The sequence below is a fragment of the Lepisma saccharinum genome, chromosome 17 (genome assembly GCF_977018435.1).
Source record: "Lepisma saccharinum chromosome 17, izLepSacc3.1, whole genome shotgun sequence".
Classification (NCBI taxonomy): Eukaryota; Metazoa; Arthropoda; class Insecta; order Zygentoma; family Lepismatidae; genus Lepisma; species Lepisma saccharinum.
In genome coordinates, this window is record NC_139245.1 from 26,021,703 (window position 1) to 26,034,585 (window position 12,883).

The 12,883-nt window shown below is 37.0% G+C and overlaps 1 protein-coding gene across 2 annotated transcripts in view; it reads left to right on the plus strand.

Annotated features, from left to right (window-relative positions):
* LOC146001629 (ATP-binding cassette sub-family A member 2-like) overlaps positions 1–12,883 on the plus strand; it is a 146,873-nt gene that overhangs the window by 65,469 nt on the left and 68,521 nt on the right. For both annotated transcript variants that reach the window (XM_083139182.1, XM_083139183.1), the window contains exons 14-19: positions 1,038–1,256; positions 6,466–6,656; positions 7,603–7,753; positions 7,958–8,162; positions 8,754–8,933; positions 12,114–12,294. In XM_083139182.1, coding sequence (XP_082995308.1) covers positions 1,038–1,256; positions 6,466–6,656; positions 7,603–7,753; positions 7,958–8,162; positions 8,754–8,933; positions 12,114–12,294 — 1,127 coding nt within the window. The remainder of the gene's footprint in view (positions 1–1,037; positions 1,257–6,465; positions 6,657–7,602; positions 7,754–7,957; positions 8,163–8,753; positions 8,934–12,113; positions 12,295–12,883) is intronic.

Here is a 12,883-nt window from a genome sequence, read left to right on the forward strand (position 1 = left end):
CTTCGTCAGGCGTGAACTGTCTTGCTGCGGCTGGCGTGGTTTCTTCTTCTTCCGTTTGCAGTTGTGGCGGCGCTAGTTGATGCAGCACTTTCACTTTTTGTCATTCTCATGCGGGTGTAGAGCCTCCTTCTGTTGCTGCACCTCGGGGTTTTGGCGCTGTACAGTTCACGCCTGACGAAGCCACTAGACGAGTGGTGAAATCGATCGCTGGAAAAAACTTTCGCGGGAAGATGAATAGTAAGTGTATCAGAGTTAATTACCTATCTCCGCGTAACTGCCAAACTGATATCATGTTTGTTGACTCACACCCACTAGGCAAAACCCTTGATAATAAGAAAAGACATATGAAACCCTTCTTTCTTTTTTCATGAGAGCAGTCTTAATTTTGTGCAGTATCACAGATTTTCTCATTTTTTTCAATTCTACAAACATGCAGCAATACATATAAACTATATACTGTAATGGTTAATTATTTTATCTATATAATCTGTTACATATTGGTTCAGGTTGTCTAACAGCTGAGAAATCCTTCAATTCCAAGAAATGTATGTGGATCCTTCTACTTGAATTTTCTTCATGTAGAAAAATTGCAGCATTCAAAAGTAGAAATCCTATGAAATCTAAACGTAGGTGGAACTATCAGTTATTTTGCTTTAATATTCACTTGGAAAGCAGAGCATATTATTGAAAGCATTCATAGGTTGTTTATGATAAGAAACAAAAGGACACTTGCGAATCCCAGAACAGTATTTAGCAGAAACAGAAAACTTTGTAATGGAACTATGTCCAAATTTTTTCATCTTCATACCTACGACCTGCTATATGATTGAAATTAAAATATGTTTTGTGTCATCTTCCTTCATGTTTTTCTTTATTCGCCTGTTGTTGTGGAAGAAGTCCAACAACATTTACAGATTCATGGTTTGTACATGTGTAATATATTGTCTAAATAATGTAGACATGAGGTACATTGACTTTTAACTCAAGACAAGATTGTTGAATTCACTGATTTCTACATGCAGTTTCTTACCTTGCAGGATATCTTGGAACGTGCAATGATCAGTTTATATGCCGGCAAGGATATCAGTGGCCCAGGATCGTACATTCACCAGTTTCCTTATCCTTGTTACATGGAAGACCAGTTTCTGTTTATGATAAAGCATGTGATGCCATTATGCCTCACTGTTTCATGGGTATATTCCGTCTCCATGCTTGTTCAGAGGATAGTGTATGAGAAGGAGCAGCGGCTGAAAGAGGTAAGAATAGAACACAGTAGAACGAAGTTTTAAATTTTCATGCATTTTAAGTTTTTTTCTTCTTTCTTTTTTTTGAAAAATGTGAAAATGAGGTTTCCCCCCCCACTGCAGTGTATGTTGGTGCTTATGGTTTCACAACAGAGACCTTGAAAAAATATTATAATAGAGGAATCTGAAAATATATTATTTACACATATCATCATTATTATTGTTGTTAAGAGCAAAAAACAGTTTCTGCTAGAAATGGGACTAATTTGTACTCTTGATATCAGTTGATGTACGTGTATCACTTTATAGGTTGAATTGCTGATAATTTTCTGAGCCAATATTGCCAGAAATAACCTGTAACTTAGTGCCATATTTTGCCATTTTGTTATTTCTTTGATGAACATCAAAGTGTAATTCATATACAGTCAACTCTCGATTGTACGACCCCGGATATAACGACCCCCTCGAAGTAATGACCCTTTTCCTGGGAACCGCGAAAAATTTGAAAAAAAAAATTGAAGGAAATTGGCCGAAAAATATGTTTTTTGCACTTGTTTTATTCGCAATCATTCCCTTCACGAGCACTCTACCACTCGCAAGTGGGTCTGATCTAAAAATAGACACCACCACACCAAGCTTGAGTCATATCTAATAGCACTTGACCTCTACCCTCCGCTCCCCCATGCGTGCCAAGGCTGCTATCCAACACGCTAGGCTTGTTTTGCAATTCTGATTTTGCTTGCTCTTGGATGTGCGAAAAGAGAAGATTGAATGTGCTTGGATGTTATTTTAAATCTTCCTTGACTTGTTTCCTTGTCCTAAGAGCTGCTGACAACTGGATGGGTGGGGTGAGTGGGGAGCAGCCCGAAATGACTGTGCTGGAGTTGCAGTCTTTGTCTATGTATATGGCAGGTCAAGCTCTTTCATCGATAAATACACCACCTTGAGAAATTAGAGATAAGATCACAGGAATGTTCCAAAATACAGATGCGTGCTGCCTGGAAGTCTGGACCGTCTGTCCAGCTCTGACCTAGATTTCAGCAGGTCTCCGTGAGTGAGCAACTCTTGGCCTTGTAGCCGACAACTTTCTGTAACCTCTTTCATTCAAAATGCGTTCTTTGTTCCCTGTAACACTTCATAAAAAAGCGAAACTGTTACAGATAATCAAAGCCACATAGGCCAACTAAAGATGGTCAACTTGCTTAATGATTTGTCATCCAAGCTTCCGCAAAAGTTTACTTCGATCTTATGTGCATCATAACTCCCGTTTCCCACTTCATACGTTTTCCTAACTGTGCCAATGTCATAATATTTGCCAAAAAAGTGTTCCATTGGCTGAATGACTTCTCTCTCTTTTCCTGCCAGCAAAAGTGTAGGGGGGTGGGAGGGGGTGCAGCGATGACGATTGTTTCAACCATGATTTTCTTGCTCGTGTGTGCACACGGGGTGATTACAGGCAAGGGTGAAAGTGGACACACCCCTATTCCTTTCCTTTGACGTCTGAAATGGGGCAACCAGTTCTGGATATATTCTTGAAAATGACCAAAAAGCATAGGACAAGTAAAATAGAAAAGCACCCCCCTTCCTTCCCAGCTCATTCTCCACCACTGGTGTGCACGGCAATGTCAGAGAAGCAATGTGATAATTGCAGAATTCCGGTCCTATTTTTTCTTTTAATGTTATTTTCTGCATAGGAAATATTGCCCGTATTATTGTCTGTTGCATAGTAAAACGTAGGGATGTGCCGAAGCCGATTACAGATGTATGAAAATCAGCCGAAATTGACACATCGGCATCGGTATCGGAATCGGCAAAAATCCGATATTTAAACCGGTACAGATTATACTAGAGTTTTTACCTTCTAATAAGTTTTCTATTCTAGTTTTGTAAGATTTATTGAAAATTTGGTTATGATTCGTCATTATTGTAGAGTTTTGTAATAAAATTATTGCAAACTCATTCAGAAGATCAACCTAACTATAAATCGGAAATAAAACAGTACATTGCTGAACCAGGATCTGCTGTTGTATTGGAAATTCAAAAATGAATATTCAAACCTGAAGCAAGTCCTGAGAAAATACCTGCTGCATCAGTATTCAGTGATTGAGTGTTCAGTGTTGCTGAACAGATTTGAGATAAGAGAAGAAGTAGGTTAATTCCAGAAGTGCTTCCAAATCTCGTGTTTCTGAAGTTGAATCTGGCAGAACAGGAATTAATTTTGCATTTCAAAGAACTGCTTGTGCACTAATGTTTAATCTCTTGAGAATCCATGTTCTTCTTAAAGGTTCACATAACCACCTTTTGTAGATGCAAATGTACATTCGCATCTCTTGAGAATATATATGTATATACATAATGCAATAGAAATGTACATAGCAAATTTATTTTTGTCATGCTGAAAATAACATCCCATTTCTGTTTAATAATCTTATGTATCGGAATCGGTTAAATATCGGCATCGGTATCGGTTCCAAAAATTATTGGTGAGTGCATCGGCATCGGTAAATTTTCAGCTTCGTCACATCCCTAGTAAAACGTAAAGCAAGGGTCATTTCTTTCTTCTTTACACTGCTGATAAAAGTTCCGTCTTCGACAGTTTCGTTGTCTTAAAATGCTGAGGAATTTCTCTTAGACCACCTGTTGCTCGAACTTCCAGCCGGTCTCCTTGTTTTTACGCTGCAGCTGGCGCCAGTGTTTTGTCTAGCGTCTGCAAAGCTGCAACTTGCCGATAACATCAATGACTCATCATCCAGCGCGAAGCAAAAAGTCATTGTTTTGAATCTTGCAAAGCTGTTTTGATTTGAAGATAACGAAATTCGATCTCCAGAAAGAAAAACAAGAGTTAAAACAACTTCGTGTTCTGCGCCTTCTGAAAATCTGAAAACATTTGGAGAAGCGGATGTTTGACATCGAGAATACTCCTAAATCCAACATTAAATCGTCGATTAACGTGAGAGTAAATAACGATCTCCCATTCTGATATCTAAAAATGTGCAGGTTTCATAAAGCTTGTTTTGAGTTCATTTTATGCCGATGTGCTAATCAGGACTAAATATACAGTTTAAAGTGAAATCCGATTCTAAACCTGAATGATTATCGACTGCGATGCTTTCTTTTCTTAACTGTGCTTGTTGAGGGGGGGGGGGGGGGTACGTCAAAATTTATCTTCCTGTTCACCTCCCAAAATATAAAACCTAACTTCAACTCTGAGACAAATAATTTTCCTTGTTTCAATAACTTACACCTGAAAGCCTCCCATCCTGAGAGGTTTTATAGTGTAAAGTGCTAAGAATTAAAATTGCTAAATGAGAATGATCTTCTGAACTCTTGGAGTTTTCTCAAGAAAAACCTAGACAACAACTCAAGAAAAAAATATTCATCGTTTTCCACCAGGAAAGCCATACCTGAAAATTATCATGACACAAGCAGGATTCTTCAGTGCAAATAGTATATTTTTCATATTGCTAGCTTACTATCATTCATGGACTTCAACTGGAAACAATATAAAAGAGTTATGTGGAGGTATAGTCACATTGTTACTTACGTGAAATTTAGAAGATTTCGTACTTCCGCGTTGCACAATTTAATGGTTCAATCCTATTAATTTCGAAGATCCACTGTCTTCATTCACAAAAGGGTACGGCGTTTGAAGCGGAGATGGTACCGCGTCACTACTTTGTTTGTTCCCGGGCGGCGGTGGTTGCGATTTTTCCCGTTCGGCAGCACTGGCGCGCGCATCTTGGTTTGTGTCGTCTGCTTCCTGTTGTCCGGTGGCGTTGTCAGTTGGGGGTTGGGGGGCTGGGCAGAATTGCTCGGTAATGTGCCGTTCCTGTTCCCCGCGTGACTGGAGGGGGGTCGGGTAGGTGCATAGCATCTTTTCTTTTTCGGGTCGGGGATCTTTCTGAGGACAGGGTGCCAAGTTGGGTGTGCTTGCCCATTGTCCAGGTTTAGTGCTGGTTTCTGCTGGATGATGGCATGGGTTTCTTTGATGGTGTTTTCTATGACAGAGCCGGTTGGGTGAAGTATGGATATGGAGGAGATGGTGTGGTTCGTGGAGTGGAGGTGTTGGGAGAGGCCTGATTTAGGTGTGTCGTTTTTGGCATCTTTTACATGTTCGTTAATCCGTTCTTGGACGGTGCGGATGGTTCTGCCAATGTAGGTGTTGTGGCATTGGCATGTGGTCTTGTAGACACCGGGGGATGCAAGTTTGGGTAGGTAGTATCTCTTGAAGTTGGGTAGTGCCCTTCCGATTTGGGATATGGGTTTGTGCGCTACTCGGATGTTGAAGGGTTTGAGGGCTTTGGCAAATTTTCCAGATGTGGTGGGGTGGTATGGAAAGGCGATCCATTTGGGTTTAGGATTTTGGTTCGGGTTATCTCTGTTTCTTGGGTGTCTGAACTGGGCTTCTGTTTTTGCGCACCACATGGATAGTTGGCGCTCGGTGTAACCGTTGTTTAAGCCTATTTCCGTTACGCACGCTATTTCATCTTGCAGGTCATCTTCTGTGCAGCTGTGTGTGAATGCTCTTCTGTAAAGGTTCATCCATACTCCAGCTTTCTGTTTTGGTGGGTGGTTGGATTTTGCATGGATATACTGGGTGCCCGAACCTGGTTTCCTGTATACGGATGTGACGAACTTGTCTTGGAGTCGTCGGATGCTGAGGTCGAGAAAGTTGAGGTGGCCATTTTGTTCCTTTTCAACGGTGAAGTTTATGTTGGGATGTATGTTATTGAGGGCAGTTAGGAGATGGGTTAGGTCCTCTTCCTGCTTGTAAATGACTATGGTGTCATCGGCATATCTTTTGTATCTTATATGAGCAAACTCTGGTTGGGTGAGAATTGACTTCTCGGCCACATGCAGCACTATGTTGGATAGGGGTGCGGAAAGGGGGTTGCCCATCGCTAGTCCCCCTGTCTGGTGGAAGAAACTGTCCTCGAACTGGAAATAGTTGTGGGTGAGGCAGGCTTGTAGAAGGTTGCAGATTTCATCAGTTACAAATGGAGGCATGCTATTGCTGAGTAGCCATGTTCTGGTGGAGTCAAGTGCAAGGCTGATCGGGATGGAGGAGTACATGTCCACTACGTCTATGTAAGTCTACGTAAGTAATTTTAAACCGTGTTTACCGCAACCACCATGAATAGTCACATTGTGTATTCATTTTAAATTTGGATAAAATAAGTGTGGGTCAGTGCATACTGATTTTATGACATTTCTTCCCCAGGTGATGAAGATGATGGGGCTTGCAAATGGAGTGCATTGGGTTGCTTGGTTCATCACCAGCTTTTTACAAATGTCCGTAAAGGTTATCATCCTTACAATTATTTTAAAATATGGCAAAGTCCTAACTTACAGCAACATGTGGATCATATTTGGAGTCCTGGAAACATTTGCTGTTTCTATAATCATGTTTTCGTAAGTAGAGTAATATGTTATTTTCTGTCTTGTAAATATTTGCTGTATAGTTAAGAGTAAATGTATTTAGGTAAAACTGTGTTTATATAAATTTTCTGTAAGAAACACAGTGTATTTAGGTAAGAAAAGAGAAGTTTATACTAAAGATTTGAAGGAACTATACTTTGTTGCCAGTATTATGAAATAATTATTTATTGTTTACATCATGTAAAATGTTTTTATTACAAGTAGAGTTAACAAGATTTCAATTTCAATTTTCCTTTATTAAAGGGCGAGGTTCAGTCTGCAGCTGTTCTTCCACCTAACTCCATTATATTATTTTACACCATGAGTGTTTTAACATAGCAAATTATGTGTGAAGGCAGCAAGTTAACCTGGTTTCTGCATCAGGGCAGAAAAGGAAATCACCAATTCATTACCTTAACAATTTTTAGCCTTTTTAAATGTTTCATGATTTGATTTCCTTTCCCTCCTTGATTAAGAACCCACGCAGGTTTGAAAATATGGACTTGACTTTAGTGTAACTTATTGTATGATACATAGTACAGTGAAGGTTAAGGTGTATGGAATCAAATATAACTGTCAAAGACAGAAATACAAGTTATCCTACGATTTGGCACACACAAGCAAAAAAATGGATCAGTACTCAAACTTAGGTCTCTGGGATTCTGCGCCATTGCTCTGTGCCCTACTGAACTCCTGAGCTAGCCTTGGTTTTACCTGATTTCGTTTCTGCTGTTTTGCCTGTATGGGAAACTGTCAGCAATTATGTGTTGCCTTTGAAACATTGGTAATGTTAACGGTGCATAGTATCTCTCAGTGTGGAGCTGTATAGTACCTTTTGATTTGGCCACACTTGAAATATGTTTATGAAGTGGGTGTCACGCAAGAGACAACTAATAGTATGTTCCTGTTTACTTCATGCCTATTGTATCTTTTCTTTCAGATTCCTTGTTAGTGTATTGTATTCAAAAGCCAAGCTGGCAGCTGCATGTGCTGGTATAATATACTTCCTTAGTTATGTGCCTTATATGTACATCGCAGTAAGGGAGGAGTCAGCTCATGATGTCATTCCTGTATGGGTGAAGTCATTGGCTGTAAGTAGTTATCTCTGCTGAATATAAATACACATGCATTTAAGTTTTGTAACTTTCGGTAAACAAAATAAGATGGTTAGAAACCATGCAGTTTCTCTTAGTTTTGTTTAATGGCAAATTGTGTAATTAATGAAGAATTGAATTTAAAAAGAATTATGGTGTTTTTTGTTTGTTGGGACTGAGCTTGTGTTCTTTACATTTCAGTCATTGCTGGCTCCTACTGCATTTGGGCTGGGTGCAAAGTACTTTGCTTTCTACGAGGAGATCGGAGTTGGTGCTCAGTGGAGCAACATGGCTGTCTCTCCTGTTGAAGATGATGCTTATAATCTCTGGGATGTCACCATGATGCTCATTGTGGATGCATTTGTTTATGCAGGACTGGTCTGGTACATTGAAAATGTGCATCCAGGTTAGTTGAATTAAAATAACTTAAAAGTTTTTTTTTTCCTTTTTCCTTATATCACATAAGATAATCAGTCAATCACAAAATGAATTTCAGCCTACAATATTGTTTAAAAAATTGTGAAAATTCTGCATTTCATATAAATTCCAATATATTTAGACTGTGCAAATACAGCATTTTTGCAACTGAGATACCCAGTATTGGCCGGTACTGGTGATTGAATTCAAACCGATACTTTCTGATATTTTTGACACAGTGCAATTTAAATAAGAAATATGATTTTGCATAATTTGAAGAATGTTTAGACTATTACAAAGTGTTGTGTGCTATTTTGTAGATCCTGTAAAATATTTCAACTTCGAACCTGATAAGTGATTAAATTCAAAAAATATACTTTCTGGTGTTAATTCAGCTTTAATTAAAGTATGCCATCTGTTGAGAAAATAGAATTTTGCCGCATAGTTGTAATAAAGATTGTATATTTGTGCTGTGTTCAACATATTTATTTTATCCTGAAGTTAGTAAGTAAGGAGTGTTCCTACCAGCTCATAGTGCAAGAGTGTATTTGCAACTGAGACCTATTTGTTTTACTTCCAGGAGCATATGGGTTGCCCAAGCCATGGTATTTCCCTTTTACCAAAAGCTACTGGTATGGCAGTTCTTCGGCAGAGGAGGAATGTATTTCCCTGCTCACCATATTGAAGAAGCTGTGGAAGAAGAAGGGCTTCATCCACTTCACTGAGGAAGACCAAGCATGTGCCATGGAATATCCTTCAGGTACAATATGCAACTTGACTAAGCTAAAATATATAATATTGAAACGTGAACTTGTTACTACTCAAGCTATTTGTTTTCAAAGCCACAATGATAATATGACAATAAAATTAATTCATTGTCATAACAACATTTGAAAATGGTTAGGCTAAGTTCAGAGTTCCACATTTGTGCAATAGTAATAATAATTTAGTCATATGATTGCTAAAAATTTATTCATGTAATGCAATTAAATGTCTGAAATTACTATTTAAACTAATTTTATTAAATATGATGTTTAAAAAAGCCAATTTGTATATCATGACAAAATTATCAAATTGTGCAATATTTTGGATTCATATTCATAAGTTATTTTTGACTGACAATATGAAAAACAAATATCTTCAATCATGTGTGTTCTTTCAGACAAGCAAGATTAGTTATATTAAAATTTATAATTAATTTATTGAAATTGTGTACATTTGCATTGGCATCAAGGTTTATATACAAAGGTCAACTCTTTAAAATTGTTCAATGTATAATATGATGTAATTCTTGGTATTTTGTATCAACATTCAAAAAATGGTAATTGTAATCATTAGATAAGTATATTGTGATATACATTGTAAAATAGCTGTAACAGAACAAATATGTACATTTACTACACAAACATTCAAGCTGTTAAGCACTTATTGACAAAAATATAAAACAAAAACAATTGAAGATAACACATACTAAAAAATCGGTCTTGAACTAGTTACTCTGATACTAGTTGTCTGTGACTGGGGAAAGATTCTCAAGATGGAACAAAGATAAGTACAGATATAGCAATATGGGATGGATATATATATATATATATATATATATATATATATTTATTTTTGTGCAATTATTGTTGCTTTTAAAGCATTAAACTTTGCAATTTTATAATAATTTGGATGCTTAAGTTGTACAGAAGCCTTTTATGAACCTTGAATGAACTTTGATCATGATATAATCTTTCAAAAGATTGGAAAGTTGTGGAATGACACTCATATGCATAAAATATGCCATGTTGAATTTGAAGCAGTTAATAGGTATCTGCTTTCATCTTCCTTAACAAGCAAACTTACAAATGCTACAATTCCTCAAATTAATGCTTTGAGGAAAGTTACATAAAGTGACACACATATGTTCTACATTTGGATGTGATTTAGCCAGATGCTGAGTTTTGAAAACTGAAGATTAGGATTGTAGAAAACCTGGATGAAGAAATTGGCATGTTGAGTATACTCGGTGGTAGAATGGATGCATGCTAAATTATAAAAACAAACACTTACTCTATCTCAAAAAGAGATAATAATATAAATATTTTCTTCTTATAAATAACATATGTTATAAATGTTCTTGTTTATAAATGCATAATTGGATTTTGTTGTAACTTTTGTTATTTCTAGTTTTTTATCAATATAATAATTATAACAAATATTTATAATTGTTTGAGTATAAACACTATTCATCAGCATATGTAAGCTGAAATTTCCTTTTCATCATAGAATCGTAGCTTCCTACTGTGCTAACACTTAGTTTAAATTCTGACAGGTACATACATATAATGATGTGCCAATCAAGACTTCATATTTAACCGAGGATATTTATCAAAGTGATTGATTAGTGAGATAGATTAGACTGAATTTTCTTCTCGATATTTATTCTCACTTTCTTCTCTTTTCATCACATTTATCGTCATAATAACCCTGTTAATCCTTGTTTCCATGTTAATAAAACATTAAGGCGAAGAGGGACAATTAAACACCAGTTGTGCATTTATTTCAATATTGTCGGATTGGGCACTGCTATTTAAAAAAGGGTTTAGTATGCAAGAGAGTATGAATTTCCCTCCATGTTGCAAGTGGAAACTGTTTTCCAAGTTGATTAGTAAGCTAGACACGATGTTTAAACATATGATTAATAAGTATTTACAGAATCCCATGTATTCCTTATGGGAAATCAACTTCAACTTCAAATTACGGCTAATCAAATGGGAGTTTCGACTTTTCCTTCTACTATGACATAGTTCAACGTGTCCTTTTCCGCCCATGTACTTTTCTACGTCATTGGATGTTTGATATTCCCGAGAGAACGAATAAAATAATGGTCCCATAAGTCTAATGCATTTCTCCTTGCCTCCTACGGCCATCCTCGCAGTGTTGCCAAACCTGATGTGCATAAAAGATCTAAATTTCACCATTAATAGAGCTAAAGATGACTTTCAAGGAGCTAGATTAACAAAGGCTGCATAAAATGCCTCCTAGGGTAATTTTAGGTGTCGCGAGGGGTGGGGGTGCTGCTATTACCGTTAGCTTTAAAGTGGTGGCAAGTTATTCATAGTTTTCACCGCCTACATTTGTCGGTATCACCAAACTCAATAATCCAATGATGCTCACATGAAATCGAAAGTAAAGAATTCCCGGATATTGTCATCTTCACCTTATGCATGGAGCAATATATAAAAATAGCTGGGGAGGTAAGAGGGGAGTGGGTGGGTGACGCAGGCAATATAACAATATCACGTCATGTGCAAAATGTACACTCGTGGCAAAAGTTTTTTCTTAATGGGCCGGAACCAGTGATGGCATAATAGTGGGGCAGAGGGCAGGTGCCACAGTTCACAACCAAACGAGTGCACGAAAGAGCCAGATCTGGCTTCAAGAGAGCGAAGTTGGCAACAGTGATCAGCAGTTCCCCCTACGAGAACGACCTAGGGGAAATTGTCCCTCTCCCCCTTAAAATACTGACCAAGGCAAACTTTTATAGTATTACAAAAATGTACATAAAAACGTAACGTTTCCACATTACTTTTTTATCTATATACTATAAAAGTTTTCCTTGGTCAGCATTTTAATGTTTTTTTAGCCACAATAAGCTCCTAACATCATGAAAGTAATACAGTGGAACCACGATTTAACATTCTTAGATTTAAATTTTCGTGCATCATACACTCAATCTTGATGGTCCCAAGATAACAATAAAATTTTCCCCAATTTGACATTTTCAGGCATGTTAAGTTTTTCCAGCTCAATCCCCTGCAAAATGTAAAATCGAGGTTCTGCTGTATTCAGGTATTCAAATAATTTTTTTACACAAGACTACCAAATGTTTTACATATTTTATTAACTAGTGTGTACAATAATAATGACAGCACATTCTGTGTATTTGTTACAGGAAATGAATATCTATTTGAATCGGATCCAGATCATCTTCCTCTCGGGGTCTGCATTGATGGTTTGTCAAAGAAATATAAGAACAGCAACAAATATGCTGTAAATAAACTGACAATCAATCTCTATGAAGGTCAGATTACATCACTGTTAGGCCACAATGGAGCAGGAAAGACAACTACTATGTAAGTACTTTGTTTTACAGTACCATATGTTTACATTGAAGAGTACTTTATATATTGACCATGCATTATGTAATTACATAGAAATTTCAGCAAAAAATGTGTGAAACCTTCTGAAATCTAGAGAAGAATGAAGGTTCAGTTTAACTCGGAGGAAAGTGTACAAATGGGTGGAAAGATTTGAAAATGGAAGATAAAATGGAACAACACTGAAGTGAGTTAACGTTGACAACTGAGACAGCAGAGTGAGCAGCAAATACATGACTGAAAGTGAGTCACTATTCATGAAATTGCCATAGAATTGAACATGAGTACAATATTGTCCATGATGACCTCAGTTATATTGCCCTCCCTAGTTTTGTAAAATAAATGTCTAAATTTGCTGTTGATTTTCAAACACATAACCCATTGCATTCATCTGCTTACATATATTAATTAAAGAGATTAATTGATATTGTTCAAGGAATATTTGCAATTGTATATCACATGGGTAGAATACTGGAATTTGGTCTGTAATTTATTATTGGTAATGGAAAAATTTCATATTTTTCAATCCCCATAATAAACAATTATTTTCAGTGCTGATACTTCT